Source organism: Anomaloglossus baeobatrachus, chromosome 2 (assembly GCF_048569485.1).
Source record: "Anomaloglossus baeobatrachus isolate aAnoBae1 chromosome 2, aAnoBae1.hap1, whole genome shotgun sequence".
Classification (NCBI taxonomy): Eukaryota; Metazoa; Chordata; class Amphibia; order Anura; family Aromobatidae; genus Anomaloglossus; species Anomaloglossus baeobatrachus.
Genome location: NC_134354.1, coordinates 558,831,246 through 558,849,268, shown reverse-complemented (window position 1 = coordinate 558,849,268; position 18,023 = coordinate 558,831,246). Strand labels below are relative to the sequence as shown.

Here is an 18,023-nt window from a genome sequence, read left to right as displayed (position 1 = left end):
ACGGCTGCAGGCTGGTATTCTCAGGATGGGGAGCCCCACGTTATGGGGAGCCCCCCAGCCTAACAATATCAGTCAGCAGCCGCCCAGAATTGCCGCATACATTAGATGCGACAGTTCTGGGGCTGTACCCGGCTCTTCCCGATTTGCCCTGGTGCGTTGGCAAATCGGGGTAATAAGGAGTTATTGGCAGCCAATAGCTGCCAATAAGTCCTAGATTAATCATGTCAGGCGTCTATGAGACACCTTCCACGATTAATCTGTAAGTGACAGTAAATAAACACACACACACCCGAAAAAATCCTTTATTAGAAATAAAAAACACAAACACATTCCCTCATTACCAATTTATTACCCACAACAAAGCCCTCCTTGTCCGGCGTAATCCACGGTCCTCCAACGTCGCATCCAGCTCTGCTGCATGCAGGTGACAGGAGCAGCAGAAGACAAAGCCGCCCCTGTCACCTGCACGCAGCTAATGAAGAGAGCCATGTGATCGGCTGAGCTGTCACTGAGGTTACCTGGATCCAGCGGTGGATGCAGCGGTGGCCGCGGGTAACCTCAGTGACAGCTCAGCTGATCGCGCTACTCACCTCATTTGCTGCGTGGAGCTGACCGGAGCGGCGGTGAGTAGCGCCATCAGCTGAGCTGTCACTGAGGTTACCCGCGGCCACCGCTGGATCCACCGCTGGATCCAGGTAACCTCAGTGACAGCTCAGCCGATCACACGGCTCTCTTCATTAGCTGCGTGCAGGTGACAGGAGCGGCTGTGTCTTCTGCTGCTCCTGTCACCTGCATGCAGCAGAGCTGGATGCGACGTTGGAGGACCGTGGATTACGCCGGACAAGGAGGGCTTTGTTGTGGGTAATAAATTGGTAATGAGGGATTGTGTTTGTGTTTTTTATTTCTAATAAAGGATTTTTCGGGTGTGTGTTTTTTAACTGTAATTTACAGATTAATCATGGAAGGTATCTCGGGGAGACGCCTGACATGATTAATCTAGGACTTATTGGCAGCTATGGGCTGCCAATAACTCCTTATTACCCCGATATGCCAACGCACCAGGGCAAATCGGGAAGAGCCGGGTACAGTCCCAGAACTGTCGCATCTAATGTATGCGGCAATTCTGGGCGGCTGCTGGCTGATATTGTTAGGCTGGGGGGCTCCCCATAACGTGGAGCTCCCCATCCTGAGAATACCAGCCTTTAGCCGTATGGCTTTATCTGGCTGGTATTAAAATTGGGGGGGACCTCACGCCGTTTTTTTTTAATTATTTATTTATTTATTTTACTGCACAGTATAGACACGCCCACCGGCTGCTGTGATTGGGTGCAGTGACACAGCTGTCACTCAGCGTGTGGGCGTGTCTCACTGCAACCAATCATATTTGCCGGTGGGCGGGGAAAAGCAGGGAATAGGAGATTGTTTACTGAGCGGCCGGCTTTTTCAAAAAAGGAAAAGCCGCTGGAGCAGAGTGAACGCCGTGCAGCGCCGGTGATCGGGGATCGGTGAGTATGAGAGAGGGGGGGACACTTCAGTCACTCGGGGGATTAGCGGTCACCGGTGAATCCTTCACCGGTGACCGCTAATCAGGACGCTACACAGACAGAGCCGCGGAGTCGCTGTAAAGTCCCCTTTACACACTGAAACTTGCTAGCGATGCATGCTGCACAGCGGGAAACAAAGGACCTAGGAATGGTCCTGAACGATTTGTAGCGATCACAACTTCACAGCAGGGGCCAGGTCGCTGATAGGTTTCACACACTGCAATGTCGCTGGGGAGGTCGCTGTAACGTCACAAAACCGGTGACGTTACAGCGATGTCGTTTGCGATGTTGCAGTGTGTAAACCCAGCTTAAGGGCTGCAATTAACTCTGAAGGCGTCTCCCTCGTTAACCTGTAATCAATGAAGTAGTTAAAAGGTCTGGGGTTGATTACAGGTGTGTGGTTTTGCATTTGGAAGCTGTTGCTGTGACCAGACAACATGCGGTCTAAGGAACTCTCAATTGAGGTGAAGCAGAACATCCTGAGGCTGAAAAAAAAGAAAAAATCCATCAGAGAGATAGCAGACATGCTTGGAGTAGCTAAATCAACAGTCGGGTACATTCTGAGAAAAAAGGAATTGACTGGTGAGCTTGGGAACTCAAAAAGGCCTGGGCGTCCACGGATGACAACAGTGGTGGATGATCGCTGCATACTTTCTTTGGTGAAGAAGAACCCGTTCACAACATCAACTGAAGTCCAGAACACTCTCAGTGAAGTAGGTGTATCTGTCTCTAAATCAACAGTAAAGAGAAGACTCCATGAAAGTAAATACAAAGGGTTCACATCTAGATGCAAACCATTCATCAATTTCAAAAATAGACAGGCCAGAGTTAAATTTGCTGAAAAACACCTCATGAAGCCAGCTCAGTTCTGGAAAAGTATTCTATGGACAGATGAGACAAAGATCAACCTGTACCAGAATGATGGGAAGAAAAAAGTTTGGAGAAGAAAGGGAACGGCACATGATCCAAGGCACACCACATCCTCTGTAAAACATGGTAGAGGCAACGTGATGGCATGGGAATGCATGGCTTTCAATGGCACTGGGTCACTTGTGTTTATTGATGACATAACAGCAGACAAGAGTAGCCGGATGAATTCTGAAGTGTACAGGGATATACTTTCAGCCCAGATTCAGCCAAATGCCGCAAAGTTGATCGGACGGCGCTTCATAGTACAGATGGACAATGACCCCAAGCATACAGCCAAAGCTACCCAGGAGTTCATGAGTGCAAAAAAGTGGAACATTCTGCAATGGCCAAGTCAATCACCAGATCTTAACCCAATTGAGCATGCATTTCACTTGCTCAAATCCAGACTTAAGACGGAAAGACCCACAAACAAGCAAGACCTGAAGGCTGCGGCTGTAAAGGCCTGGCAAAGCATTAAGAAGGAGGAAACCCAGCGTTTGGTGATGTCCATGGGTTCCAGACTTAAGGCAGTGATTGCCTCCAAAGGATTCGCAACAAAATATTGAAAATAAAAATATTTTGTTTGGGTTTGGTTTATTTGTCCAATTACTTTTGACCTCCTAAAATGTGGAGTGTTTGTAAAGAAATGTGTACAATTCCTACAATTTCTATCAGATATTTTTGTTCAAACCTTCAAATTAAACGTTACAATCTGCACTTGAATTCTGTTGTAGAGGTTTCATTTCAAATCCAATGTGGTGGCATGCAGAGCCCAACTCGCGAAAATTGTGTCACTGTCCAAATATTTCTGGACCTAACTGTATATCATAAGATTTCATTAGCAATTAAATTACTAAGTTCTGACACTACAAGTCACAGAACACACCATAATATAGTCTAATTACACGGAGGCATTAAAACAGGAAAAATATTTAATGTTTATCTTCATAAAGGTAAAATACCAAATCTAATCATATATATAAATGCCTCACTGAAATGTAATCAAATGCCCAATACCAGACCTGCTGCCATACTCATGGTGTAACACCGCTCCCCCGCCAGCCACTACAACACGTGCTTCACACCGCTTCCTCAGGGAGTGATGTGGAAGCAAATAAAGGGCCCTTATATATATACCTGGCACATGTGTTGTATAATTAAGATCTCCATAGCATATTACATGACGCCGCTTTGAAAACGCCCCGACCGGAAGCCCAGAGGTGCGTCACCGTCGGTCACATCACCGCGCATGCGCACAAGTCATGCGATGACGCGAGGGAGACACGTCCCCTAGCAACAGTTTCTGATACAGCATCTGGGACACCCGCCGCACCGCCCGCAGCATCACCGTACTCCACCACCTTCCCTGCCTCCTGTGACCTCGCTCCACCAATGCTGCTAAGACACCACTGGATTATAAGAAGGACACCCCTTTGTTTGTCTTTTTTCTCTAAATTTGGGGTGCATCTTATAATTCTCTGCATCTTATAAACCAAAAAATACGGTACTTATATGTCAATGAACTTTCAGACCCGAATTCAAAACATCATTTCTCATTGGTATGCTTTAGGGTGATAAAGGGATCATCTGGATTATTTGTTAATTGACTATACAATCATATTAATGGTTTTGGAAGGGGTAACGTTTCTCAGAGGTTCGCTTTAAATTACGAGAAAACATGATATTTCATTGATAACTTTTTATTATAGAAAGTGCTGGAAGACAAAGAGCGCAAATAGGGTCTCATCCGAGTGAGGACAAGAAGCAACAAGTAGAGTTACTGCTCACCTTGGAGGGTTATATGAGTTAGAACCAACTGATTCTGCATATAAGGCACGGCTGCCGCAGCCCAATGTGTAGTCAGAGGTAAAAGAGGTGAAGAAAGGGTTAAAAGCAGCACTGCCGGGTAAGGAGACAATCCAGGTAAATCCAGAAAAGTGATTTATTGTGAACACGTTTTCGGAGTTTCCATCTCCTTCATCAGACGCATAACACAAGTGAAGTGTCTGATGAAGGAGATGGAATCTCAGAAAATACTTTCACAATAAATCACTTTTCCGGACTTACCTGGATTGTCTCCTTACACGGCAGTGCTGCTTTTAACCCTTTCATTGCCTCTTTTACCATTGATAACTTTTTTTCATTCACTAGTTTTTCCTTCAAAATGATGAACAATGTCAACTTATTAAAAGTTTCCCTTGATATAAAGTTCCCTCACTGCTGGGACCCCAAGCATTAGCTGGAAACATGGCTGTAAAAGTGCTCTTTCACTGCAGTGACAACCACAGTTAAAATGTAGGGTTACACCATACCCACTGAGTTGTGACTGCAGGACAGGACAGGACCTCCAAAGCGTGAGCTCCTCTCTACTGTGTACAAAAGATGAGGATTTAAAGAAGCCCCCCTTTCCCCATACACTAATAACTCTGATAACTAAGAATTCACTGAAAGGGCATATGAAACCTAGCATTTTAAATGCACACCCCCTTAAAAGACGTAAATGACACCAAAACCACTGAACCTGACTCAACCACATGGTACTTTGCTCTAAGAACTAAGTGTTTTCTTGCTTATTATGGCATACCATTGGTTCATAAATTGTTATTATTAGAAAGGAACATGCAGTGTTGTAAATTGTCAGTAATATTTGTTGTTACGCCCCGTGATATTTTTTATGTAAGCCCTACCCGTTGAAGAATGTAATGTATCTACAGTAAACTGCTACTGGAAGATTCTGTAGGCTTATATCCCTTTTTTGTTGGGGATTTCAAAGGTAATAATTGAGTACGTATGTTATACAATGTATATACAGTACATGTATCCATGGTGCCAAATTCTTCTCAGTCACGCTGCAATGAAGAAATCCAATTCTTTGTATGGTGTATAGATTTGTTCCCTGTATGCTTGAAATCTAGTTCTTCTGGGGAAATCTGTTTTTTAAAGAAGCTCTTGCTAAAAAGAAGAAAAGGTGGGACCTTTTTCACAATGGTGTGAAAAAGTGTGTGCCCCCTTCCTGATTTCTTATTCTTTTCCATGTCTGTCACATTTAGTGTTTCAGATCACCAAACAAATTTAAATATTAGACAAAGATAACACAAGTAAACACAATATGAAGTTTATAACTGAAGGTCTTTATTATTAAGGGAGAAAGAAATCCAAACCTTTAGGGCCCTGTGTGAAAAAGTGATTACACCTCCTCAAAACATAAATTATCTGTGGTTTATCAGATCTTTGATAAGTTGAGTTCACTTTCCCTAGCCACACCCAGGCCTCATTACTTCCACACCTGTTCTCACTGAAGAAATCGCTTAAATAGGACCTGCCTGACAAAGTGTAGTAGACCAAAAGATCCTCAAAAGCTAAAAATCTCTCACCCAAATTATAGGTTTTGTAGCATTCCATTTAAATACCACTGTTAGCTCCGACTGCAGCTGTTAAAGACAGATGCTGGCTATTTAATGTAGCTGATATCTTCCTTCTGTGGATGGATCTCAGCTCCTGAGCCCCCTCCATAAGTGGTCACATGTAGGTGATATTGTTAAAGGGAACTTGTCATTATGTTTCTATAGGTTAAACTGCTGTCAGCACATTTTGTGCCTGCTAATTACTATGCTAATGAGAGCAGTTTCCCTTTAAAAAAAAAAGTGGAATGGATTATGATAGAATGGAGAAATTTCAATCTATTACCCCGTTTTCTTCCAGAAATATAGAGAAGGCCAGAGTCAGTCACACTTGCGCATATCTCGCATCGCATCACCTGGTAAGTCCGCACACTGTCCTGACAGGAGTGGGTCGGCTGCATGTATTTCTATGCAGCTGAGATGCTCCTGTGCTAGGTGATGTGATACGAGACTCGTGCAAGTCTCTCGCAAGAGTGACTCCGGCCGAATACAGATTTACATGTAAAAGTGACCGCACCCTTTCACAATGCAGTGCAAAATATATTTAATATGCTATAAATTTATTATTTCTTTTTTTTTACTCTTCCATTTTTTAGTTCAAGTATCAGATACTTATTGATGGCACAGTGGCAGCGTACAGAATGCCATACCTCCTTATTGGGAATAGCGTAATACTTAAGCAAGATTCCATTTACTATGAACACTTTTATAACGAGCTCCAGCCCTGGAAGCATTATGTGCCTTTCAAGAAAGACCTTAGTGATCTACTTGAAAAAATCCAGTGGGTTAAAGATCATGATGTAGAGGTAGGTTATATACCCATTCTTGGATAGAACGTCAGTCATAATGCTGTGGATATGGTTTACTACATTTATGCATTTAATAAATTTACATAATTATGTGATGTGGTCAGTGATGAATAACTAATCATTTGGGTAGAGGTTTCATATTCATTTCCATATTATTTTGCTCAGCAAACCTATAGATGCATAAAGCAAAAAATGTAAAGCACCATTCATATTCTAGGGTTACCAAAGCATATTGGATAATTTGAAGGGGGCTTCAAACACTATTAAGGAGAACCTGTCAGCTCAGATGCTGACCATGGTTTGGGCAGCATGTATATCAGCCGCTGACTGTATGCTCACAGCCAGGTATGTTTGACTTTGAAACGCTGCAGCTTTTCAGAAAAGAACATACTTTTAAAAGCCACTAGGGTCAGGCAGCCCCTGGCAGCTTCTCCCCGCCCGCTGACAGTGACAGACATGTCTCTGCCAATGCGCGCATGTACGTAGAGAACTGTCAGGGAACGGGGAGCAGCCACTGGGGACCCACCTGTATGACTAGTGTACAGTGCAAATTGGTCCCTGGTGGCAATTATTTTCCTTTTCAAGGATTTGTTTTGTTTAGCATGGATTCTAAAGCAGATCCACTTCAAAATCATCAATAAACCCCTAATGAACATATTTTTAAGCCATATTTCTTCTTCCAACAGGCATAACTTTTTTTTTCTGTCTATATAGTCATATGAGCGCATACCTTTGTGGGACGAGTTCTAAGACGCATAGTGACAAAAATAAGGGGAGCCAGTCCATGTAAATGCCAATGTCCAATGTTGACAGTAGCATGTAAAAGGTTAGACAGCAATAATTGGAGCTCGCTCTGGTCGCTGATGTTACAGGCAGATGTCAGTTGTATAACACAGTTGGCATCTGTCTGGTATAGAGCAGGCTCAGCTGTGTACACCTGTGTTCGATATTGAACATACTTGTACCGCCTGTCAGGAAGCGGTTAACAGTTCAAGAAAAATGGTTTTGATTCCATGAAACTTAAAGGGAACCTGTCACGTCCCATATGTGTTCTGACCTACAAGCAGGAGGATGTGTGGCCTAATAACCTCTTCCTACCCATCCCTGTGTGGTAATAATGTGTATTATGAATGTAAAAACGACCCTTTTATTGCTTACATGTTCCCTATGTAAATACGATAGGCTGTAGTCCCCTGGGTGTCGCATTGCCCAGTGGGCGTTTGCATACTTTCCGTGGAATTACGCCCCTATGGGCGTGATACTATGGATTTACATGAGCGACATCACCGTCAGCTCCTTCAGATCTCGCACGTGCGCACTTTACCATTCCCGCAGCTTTCTTATCTGGGTGCTTGCTTGTCGGCTTCAGACGCACACTGTGCATGTTCAGAAGACTCTGATCATGCGCAGAGTGCGTCTGAAGTCGGCAAGTAAACAGCCGAGTAAGAAGGCTGTGGAAATGGTATACCACGGAAAGTATGCAAACGCCCACAGGACGATGCGATGCCCAGGGGACTAGAGCCTATCGTATGTACATAGGGAACATGTAAGCAATAAAAGGTTTATTTTTTACATTCATAATACACATTATTACAACACAGGGATGGGTAGGAAGGGGTTATTAGGCCACAGATGCTCCTGCTTGTAGGTCAGAACGCATATGGGACGTGACAGGTTCCCTTTAAGCCCCCTGTGTGTTTAGATACAAAAACAGTGCAGTTCTGTAGTGTATGACATTTTCCCTATAGAATTATTTGTATTTTTATATGCAAAATCAGTTTCTGCATTAAAAAAAGCAACAAAAGTGCAGTAAACTCATCACATGGCTTTTGCGAATTTTGGTGCGAACAACTGCGGAAAATGTTATAAATGCTGCAAAATGCAGCATTTCTGCACAAGGGAACATGTCCCTGTGGCCTCCCAGCATATTCACTGACAAATTGTGCTCCATATCATATTTGGGACTACAAAGCCTCTTTCTACCAGAGACATTTCAGAATCATTTCTTAGACCGGCGTCTTTACAAACAGTCCCTCTACACTGACTTTTTTTTGGCCCCTCTTATGTCTTTTCTCAAATAACTTGTATTTTAAATGGCTGCTGTAATACTACATTTCTCTTTTAAATGGAATTATCTATTTATTTCTTTGTTTATAGGCTAAAAAAATTGCAGAGACTGGTCAAGAGTTTGCAAGAAACAATTTAATGGGAGATCATGTTTTCTGCTACTATTTTAAGCTTTTCCAAGTAAGTTTCTGAAATATCCAGCATTATCTGTGTATATACTGTGTATTCAGTTGGGATGGATTTAATACAAAGTGCCGTGGCCATGAGGCATGGAATGTACAGTAGTCTTGTTTTCTACATGAAATGCCTTGTTTATTCATTATATGTACTGCATAAGTAATGTAATGATAAAAGCAAGTATTGCTTCTATTTAATGGCTGGTAGGTGATATCTCTGCTGATCGCTGGATGCCCACTGCTTTGCCCCCCATAATTGGGAACGGGACCCTGCATCTACACTTCAAATGAAGCTGGGGTAACAGTTTATTCAGGTCTTTCTAGAGCTTTATAAATGAGGCAGCCTAAGGGCTCGATCACACTAGCATATTATTATAATTATTTATTATTATTATTATTATAGTGCCATCAATTCCATGGCGCTTTACATGTGAAAGGGGTATACATAATAGGGACAAGTACAATAATCATAAACAATACAAGGCACAGAGAGGTACAGGAGGATAGAGGTCCCTGCCTGCGAGGGCTCACAGTCTACAAGGGATAGGTGAGGATACAGTAGGTTAGGGTAGAGCATATAACACAGCTGAGCACTATCCTACGTTTTATTAGATAGCACTTGAACCAGTGTTATACTATGGGGCAGAGCAGATGTGCGATTTTTTTCTCATGCAGATTCGGCATAAGAAAACAATTGCAGCATGCTACACGTGCCTCCGATGTTCGGATCGCCTGCACCTATACAAGTCTATGGGTGCGTGTTAAACCTAAAACTGCTCTCTAATGTCATCCAAGTTTAGTCTGATTGCAGACATAGCAATGGAGAAGATGGAGAAATTAAGTTCATGTGAGAGAATAAGATCATACCTAAGGTGACACTCGGATCAAACTCTGGCAGAAATTAATCTGAAAGTCATGAGCATAATTGGCCCTATTCTCTCACATGGGAGAATCTATGGCCGTGTGAGCGAAAACAGCAACACCAGCGCTTTTTAGGGTTATTTTGTACCTTCAGTGAGTGGATGATGATATCTGTCACTCTTCTTGGAGAGCAAGGATGGACTGGGACTGAAATTTAGCCCTAGGCATAAAGGGCCATGCTGTTCCTACCACCTTCCCCAGACTGAGGTCTCTATTATTAGAGATGAGCGAACCTGAGGTTCAATGTTCAGAGTTCGGGTTCGTAAACCGACTTCCAAAAAAACAAAGTCCGGATTCAAAGTTCAATTGAGTTACGAGTGTAAACCACTCAAGCGAGCACCACTGTGCTTGGGCATGAGTGATGATCAGCCCTGTGCCAGCCACTTTCAGTCTTTGAACGACTCAGATTTGGGGTAAAATCAGAGTGATCAGATGCAGTGTGCACATACAAAATAATAAAATAAAATAATAAAAATAAAAATGTTGAAAACTCCGCCCACCCTCCCCCTACAATGTTCTGCTTATGTCTGGCTGCGTGTGGGTGGAGCCACGAAATGCCCAATTACTGTCTTCTATTGAGGTTCGGATCACGTTGTGGTCAAAACCCGAACTTTATGGTTCGAATGTACCTAGCAAACCGAACCTCCAAAGGTTCGCTCATTTCTATTAAAAATATTACACTACCTGGCGGAAACCAAGATTTACTACAAGATTTATATGTACAATAATACTGTTATATAATATTTAATAATACCGCAATAATATTACTGCAATATAGCAGACAGACAACAATCAAATTTTACAAGGATTTAGAATATTAATAATACGCCTATAGTGATCAGTAATCAAAACCGTTGTACTAGGACTGATGTTACCACTATACCTTGACCATAAAATGGTAATAATAGTTTTAGACCATTGCTCTGCTTACAGAGTTGAGGTTATCACCAAACGTTTGTTCACTGATTGTTGTCATTCATTTTCCCTTCACTTTTCCATTGAGCCCAGACTTCCACGATCACTTCTTCATCAATATCTTCTCCTTGAAAAATGTTGCACACAGATATGATTAACTTATTGCTTTGCAAGCGTTGTCCTCAAATTCCTTCATCTATACACAAGCCATAAAGTGTTTTTATTAATACCATCATACACAGTAATATTGTCCCCTCTGTTGCTTAAACAATAATAGTACCTTCATTTTTGTGCACCCACACAATAGCAGTGGTCCTACACAACAATGCTTCCTCTGTACTTCCTTGTATTATTGCTCCCCTGTGCCTCCTTATACAGCACCCTATAGAAATAGAGTAATATCCATCTATGCCTCCTAATAATATTCCCTTTGTGCTTTCTTTAATAATAAATACCCTAGACTCCCTATAAGGCTGGAGTCACACTTGCGATTGGAAAATCGGACCAATTCTCATGCTAGAAAGTAGTATGAGCTCTGGCCGAGTGTTGATCCGTGTGCAATGCAACTGAAATGCGATTCTGTGATTTTTCTCTAGATTGTAGTCCGTGTGCAATCCGTGTGTGATCCATATGTGATCCGTTTTTATTCTCAGCAGCTATGTCATTTGCCATTCAGCTCTGCTACATGGCCGCTGACAGCAGACACAGACAGAGCCGCGCGATCAGAATGAACTCGGATGAACTTCACCCGACTTCATTGTCATCCTGTCTGTGTCGTGGCCTGATTTTTCCTGATTTTCAGAGTGACTGAAGTGATCTGCGCAATCAGCGGTGCCGTCACTGAGGTTACCTGCGGCCACAGCTGAAGTCCTCCACCTGAGATCTGTGGCCGTGGGTAACCTGAGTGACGTCATCGCTGATAGCGTGACTCACTTCAGTTGCTGCGGGGAGCTCACAGAGAGTGGTCATGGTCTGTGGCTGCTCTCTGTCAGCTTCCGATGTAGCAGAGCTGAAAGCGTCATGGGACCTCTGTGGATTTCGTCGGACCTGGCAGGGTATTTGGCGACTTTAATAAAGTGGTGAAAGAGGGTGGGGTTTTTTTGTCATTTATTCTAAATAAAGGATTTTTGGGTATATGTGTTTTTTTTCTTTAACTTACAGATTAATGATGGAAGGTATCTCAGGGAGATGCCTGCCATGATTAACCTAGGACTTAGTGGCAGCTATGGGCTGCTGCCATTAACTCCTTATTACCTCGATTGCCACCGCACCAGGGCAATTCGCGATGAGCCGTGTAGAGTCCCAGGACTGTCGCATCTAATGGATGCGTCAATTCCGGGCGGCTGCTGGCTGATATTGTTAGGTTGGGGGTGCTCCCCATAACGTGGGGATCCCCATCCTGACAATACCAGCCTCCAGCCGTATGGCTTTACCCTGGCTGGTATGAAAATTGGGGGGGACCGCACATCGTTTTTTTTTAATTATTTATTTATTTTACTGCACGATATAGACCCGTCCACTGGCTGCTGTGATTGGTTGTAGTGAGACAGCTGTCACTCAACGTGGGGATGTGTCTGACTGCAACCAATCATAGGCACCGGTGGGCGGGGAAAGCAGTGAATATGTGATGGAATAATGAGCGGCTGGCTTTTTCAAAAGAGGAAAAGCCGCCGGAGCTTTGTGACAGCTGTCGGGGATCAGTGAGTATGAGAGAGGGAGTGGGAGAGACCGACAGAGAGAGAATAGAGACCGAGAGGGAGAGACCGACTGCAGAGATAGAGATGTGAGATTATGAAAATATACCCTACTGTTTATATGCACTATGCTTTTATTTAGTTACAGCAGGGTATATTTTCACAGTTTTTCCCTTGGTTTCTCTTTGTCTTATGGCCAGTGTGAACATGAGCTTACAAGCTCCATGTATACCATCTCATACTCCGGCTCACTTTTTTGTTTTTATGTAGTTTTTTTTTATATTCAGTACTAATAGGATGTGGCCCTCCCTCTCAGTGAGCTGGGCATTTCATTCTGTGCATCCCCTGACTGTGTGTCCTGTTGGGACCCGGTCACTCTCAGCCTTTATTCACATTGAGGCCTATTTTAGACCCATGGTAAGGTTTTAATATTAGAGAGTGTAGGTACTGTCCCAACTGGGTACTCCTTGTCGTTGGTGGGATAGCTTTATGCTTTTTTTTTATCAAAAATAGTGCTTACTAAGTACCCTATGTTTATATGCACTATGCTTTTATTTAATTACAGCAGGGTATATTTTCACAGTTTTTCCCTTGGTTTCTCCCTATAATAATGGTCATATACCTTCTTATAATAATACAAACACCCCCTTGTGCTTTCATAGAATGATACTGCCTCCTGTGGTTCTCCTATAATAGCATAATGACCCTCAGTGCCGCTGTAATGTAGTAATGCCCCTGATAAGGGACGAATTTAAAAATCTTAGGGTACCATAGCAGAAGTTCTATCAAAGCACATAGGTGCAGTCACAGAAAGGCACCAACTTCTAATGACATGGAGAGGGATATGTATTGCAACTCTTACAGATACATGTATATTGCCCCTTAATGTTCTCAACCATTAAGATGACCCTTCCATGACCCACAAAGAATATAATGCCTTAAAAAATGCCCCCACACTGTATGATGACCCCACCCAGAATGATGTCCACGCATTAATAGCCCCACAAACGCTATAGAAATTATAATGCAATTATAAACAGAGCAAAACGTTATTTACCAGCCTAGTTCATAGAAACAAATGCACAAACAGGATGCAGCAGCCCTCCTTAATAAAGGAGGTAACACAAGTGCAAAATACTGATGAAACAACCACTCTCGACCTACCAGGTCATGGAGGGGGTGATTGCCTAGTATTAGAATTGCACACAAATGAAGTTTGCAAAGGGCGCAAGTCACACACACATGTGAAGCACATTGCCTAGCCAATAGCCTATTTCACACTCCTTCTACTCGATAAGGTAGGCTGCCTGTCACTCTTTCAATGCAACACAGGGGCATAGGCCCCTAGATTACAAGATCACCATTGATGGGTCTGGCTGCATCCTGTAAAAAATATGCAGAAAAATATATAATATTGATATGAAGTATTAGTTTATATTTTGGCCAAAATACGCACCCTTGCAACCTACGTCAAGAGTTCTATATTATATTGTCCCACAGCGCCCCACACAGCATGATGGCTCCACACACAGTATGATGGTCTCCATAAACGCCACACACAGTATGATGGTCATCACAGTTTACCCTACAGTATGATGGTGACCACAGCTCCTGACACATTTTGATTGTCACAACATCTGCGACACACAAATTATGATAGCCCCCACAGACCCACAACATAGTATGATAGTTACCTCAGCCTCCACACATATTATGACGGCCCTGCACAAAGTACGATGGCCCCAAACACCACAACATAATATGATTGTTACCACAGCCCCCACACAGTATGATGGCCGCACAGCTCACTATACACAGGGTTGAACCACACAGCCATCCACAAAGTATGAAGTTCCCACAACTCCTCATGTAGTATGATGGCTGCACCATTCCCCAGGCTGTGGAAGCCTCCCATACAGTATTGTCCCCTACAAACCTTATGATGTCCCCATGTCCCCCAATACAGTATGATGTCCCCATCATCTACCGCCAAAGTCCAATAATATAGGAGAAATAAATAAAACCTTACTCTCACCTAATGCAGGCTTCCTGCCTACTACAGCCGCTATCTTCTCTTCTTTCTTATCTCGCAGTAAGCCAGCATGGTCAGTACAATGCAGTGGCATCATCACACTACACAACCTCCCCTGCTTGGTGCCGCCACCTGCAGGCATGAAGGAGGCTGCGTCCTGCTGGAGTAGGTGACAGAACATGGAGCCGGTCGGTGGCTCTCTGCTCTGCCAGTACTGGAATTCTGAGGATACTGTTAACAGTGTTGCAATCACCGGCCCACCTGGCATTTGCCATATTTGCTCGATGGCCTGAACAGCCCTGTTGAAGAGTGGTGTCTAGGGGCACAACTTTATTGACTGTGTTGTAGTGATGACCCTGTAGGTGGATGCTGCTCTCTTTACTGCAAGTACTGTGCCACAAGAATGGCTTTTCCATTGTACACAATTATACACTTTTGAGCCACGTATATGTATGGAATGCAAAAAAAAAAAAAAAAGGTGTGCAATGGTTAATTGCAAATCTAATACCATATTTTACTATGTCTGTGAAATAAACAATTAAAATTGAAGTTGGCAGTGAGGCAGGGGCTAACCTTCTCTGTAAGCACAACTGCTGATATATTTTTAATTCAGGTTTTTTTTTTACACAAGCAAATCCAGCAGGGGAGACTCAGTGCTCTAAGAGTCAGCGACTGTGCTCCAATTGAAGATGAGCATAGAAGATTAGGATATGTGCACACACAGTATTTTAAACTACGGGGAACACACCAAGTGGGAAGCGTCCTTTTTGGTGCCCTCTTTGTAATTTTTTACTTCTATATATAACATAGTGAGTGGCTTCTAAGCTGCAGCCAGCTGAACAACGGCAGGTCAGTTCTTTTTGCTGCTTCACGGCTTTAGAAGCTTGGTGCAGTTAAAAGCAGCTCAAAAAGATTGAACATATAAACAGCAAGTTGTTTTGATATTGCAGTGCATACATTCATTCTTTTTAGATTTTGTGCTTTTTTGGGCTAGTTTCTAACTGGACCCACCTGAAAAAGAGATTATGTGCACATACCCTTATAGTCTTTCTATAAACAAGAAAGTTTCCATTCACAGACAGCAAGTAGAATTCTTTATTAGGCTATATTCACACATCGGTTTAAAATTTGCAAATTCTTGAGAAAAAGAACTTTTTTTCTCCTTGTGGCATCTTTAGTTTTTGTTTTCTCATCTGCTTTTAAAAGGAGGTAGACTGAATTATTTTTATCCATTGACTCATAAGTCTCATGGATTGGCCACTTGGATCTGTTTTTAAAATGTTTGTGTGTTATGAACATGGAAGCTCTATGGGTCTAAGTGCTGTCTGAAACATACAGCACATGGATGTGTGAATGGACAGTATAGAAGACGTTAAAGGGGTTTCCCAATCACATATCAATAGAATAGGTTGTCAATACGAAATTGTGGGGACCCAACACCCGGCAACCCCACTGATTAGCTGCTATTTTGTCCAGTGGCATAATATTGAACAAAGCTGCAGAGCGGAGCCCCATTCAATGTGTAGCGGCTGCTGCCAGGTACTGCAGAACAGCTCCTATGGGCAGCATGTGTGTACATCCAGCTGATCAGTGGGGCTGCCTGGTTTCTGATCTCATATTGATGATCTATCCATATCTGTACAATACGTCCTCAATATGGTGTGATCTAAAGCGCCTTTAAAGTATTCATTACCCTTTTTTTGCATTATTAGGCTATTTGACATTGTTCAACAGAAAAATTACTACAATGTGATATACATTAATTAATGTCGATAAACACATTTGTATCAACTAAACAACTTCGTCACAAGGGAATTGAAATGGACCCAGCACTTGGGATTGGTGGAGGTCCTACTGACCAAACCACCAGTCAGACGTTTATGGATGGGATGGAATATTTACCACAAGCATCTTTAGTTGGAAAATACCTATAAAATCAGCTATGAAAAATGCAGTCTCCTATCCTTTTGTGGGAAAACCCTTGCTACTTCTCGTGAAGTGCGTTATCTCTACTGCCCTATTGTGCTACATTATCTGATTCTGTTATCAGGCTCTATTTTTTTATGAAGGAGCTTTATTTATGCTTGACGGTAGTTTTATTTAGATTTATCTCATGTCCCATCAAGATACCTTGACCCTTGGGCATTATGTATCTTGAGAATCTAGATTCATTTGACAGATTAAGATTACTTTAACGTAACCACTTATGGTTTATGTGTACACACAGTAGTCTAGATAAGATGTATGAGATATGCCGGGTCTTCTGGCGTAATAAAGTCTACAGAATACAGATATTGCACAGCGGATCCTCACTCTGACATAATCTTGATGAGGCCAAAAACTCTGCAATTAATCAACCCTAATGTGCTCTATTCTGGTTGAACGAGAATAGATATTATTTAGAGCAGGAATGCTCATATTAGTGTAAGCATTGTATTCTAAATTAACCTCCTACTCCTAGCTTATAGCTCATTAATCCTTGGGGATTAAACGTCATTGCTTACAGCGTCGCATTAATAAAATGAGTAAATCGTTGTATACGCACCCAACAGTGTTATCTACAGTATTTTAAAATGGCCTTTTAATATTCTTGATAATATCTTGATATATTCTCACACATTCTTGCAGAACTAAGAAATAGGATTGAAGATGTTTTATAGGTTAGCATTCTTGTCCTCTGCTTCTAGAATACCAAGGTCGTATGATTTGTCTGTCTGTTTAGTTTTGCCCATTTTAAATTCCTCGTAATTTTTCCTTTTAATTGTCGCGTGAGAAGTTTTGCCCTCCCATACTAGTTATTTTTCTGACATTCAGGGTGCCCTGTAGGTCACTGACTCTTCTCTTTGTGTAGTCCTACTATTTTTGGACAAAGCATATGATCTTCTATGTGCTCATTTCCTATTTCTCATGCAAGAAACTACTTTACCTGTACCAACGAATCCAAGCGATGTTTCCATGAAGCGTATACTCTCCCTTAAAAATGTTTCCAAATCCAGCCTAAAACCAGGCCCCTTCTGCATTCTCTGGTGACTCGGTTATACAGTCCCTCACGTTTACAGACCCACCTAATGTTAAAAGCAGAGTTCTATAGCATTTTGTCCCTCCCCTAATCGGAGACCCCAATAAACCAGACTCACCTTCCTCTTTTAAAGTGTAATATTGTAATAAAGGATTTGTTGAGTGAATTAGATGCCTTGGCATTAAGGTTTGAAGTAAGAGATTAAGGAATTTGCTAATATTTTTGCTGACTTAGCCCTCTTCTACTACTTAACTGCATAGTGTTAATATTCTTTTAGTTTTTTATGATATATGTAGTAAAATCCATTACCTTGAAACGATTTAATATTTAACATCCTCAGTTTATTGGTTTAACCTTCACTTTTTACAATACCTTACGATGAAATACAGATGCAAGTTTTGCTAGAAATCAAGAACAATAATTGTCAATTTTGCCTGATTGTGCACAGCAGTGTAGTTGGTTAACTTTATTTTTAGGATTTCCATACTTTGTTGGGTGTGAGTAAATTCTTTAAAGGTTCATTGAATGTTAACTTT

General features: G+C 42.2%; 1 protein-coding gene across 2 annotated transcripts in view; it reads left to right on the top strand.

Moving 5' to 3' along the window:
• Window positions 1-18,023, top strand: part of POGLUT2 (protein O-glucosyltransferase 2) — a 98,188-nt gene that overhangs the window by 64,503 nt on the left and 15,662 nt on the right. For both annotated transcript variants that reach the window (XM_075336686.1, XM_075336685.1), the window contains 2 exons: window positions 6,451-6,660; window positions 8,821-8,910. In XM_075336686.1, coding sequence (XP_075192801.1) covers window positions 6,451-6,660; window positions 8,821-8,910 — 300 coding nt within the window. The remainder of the gene's footprint in view (window positions 1-6,450; window positions 6,661-8,820; window positions 8,911-18,023) is intronic.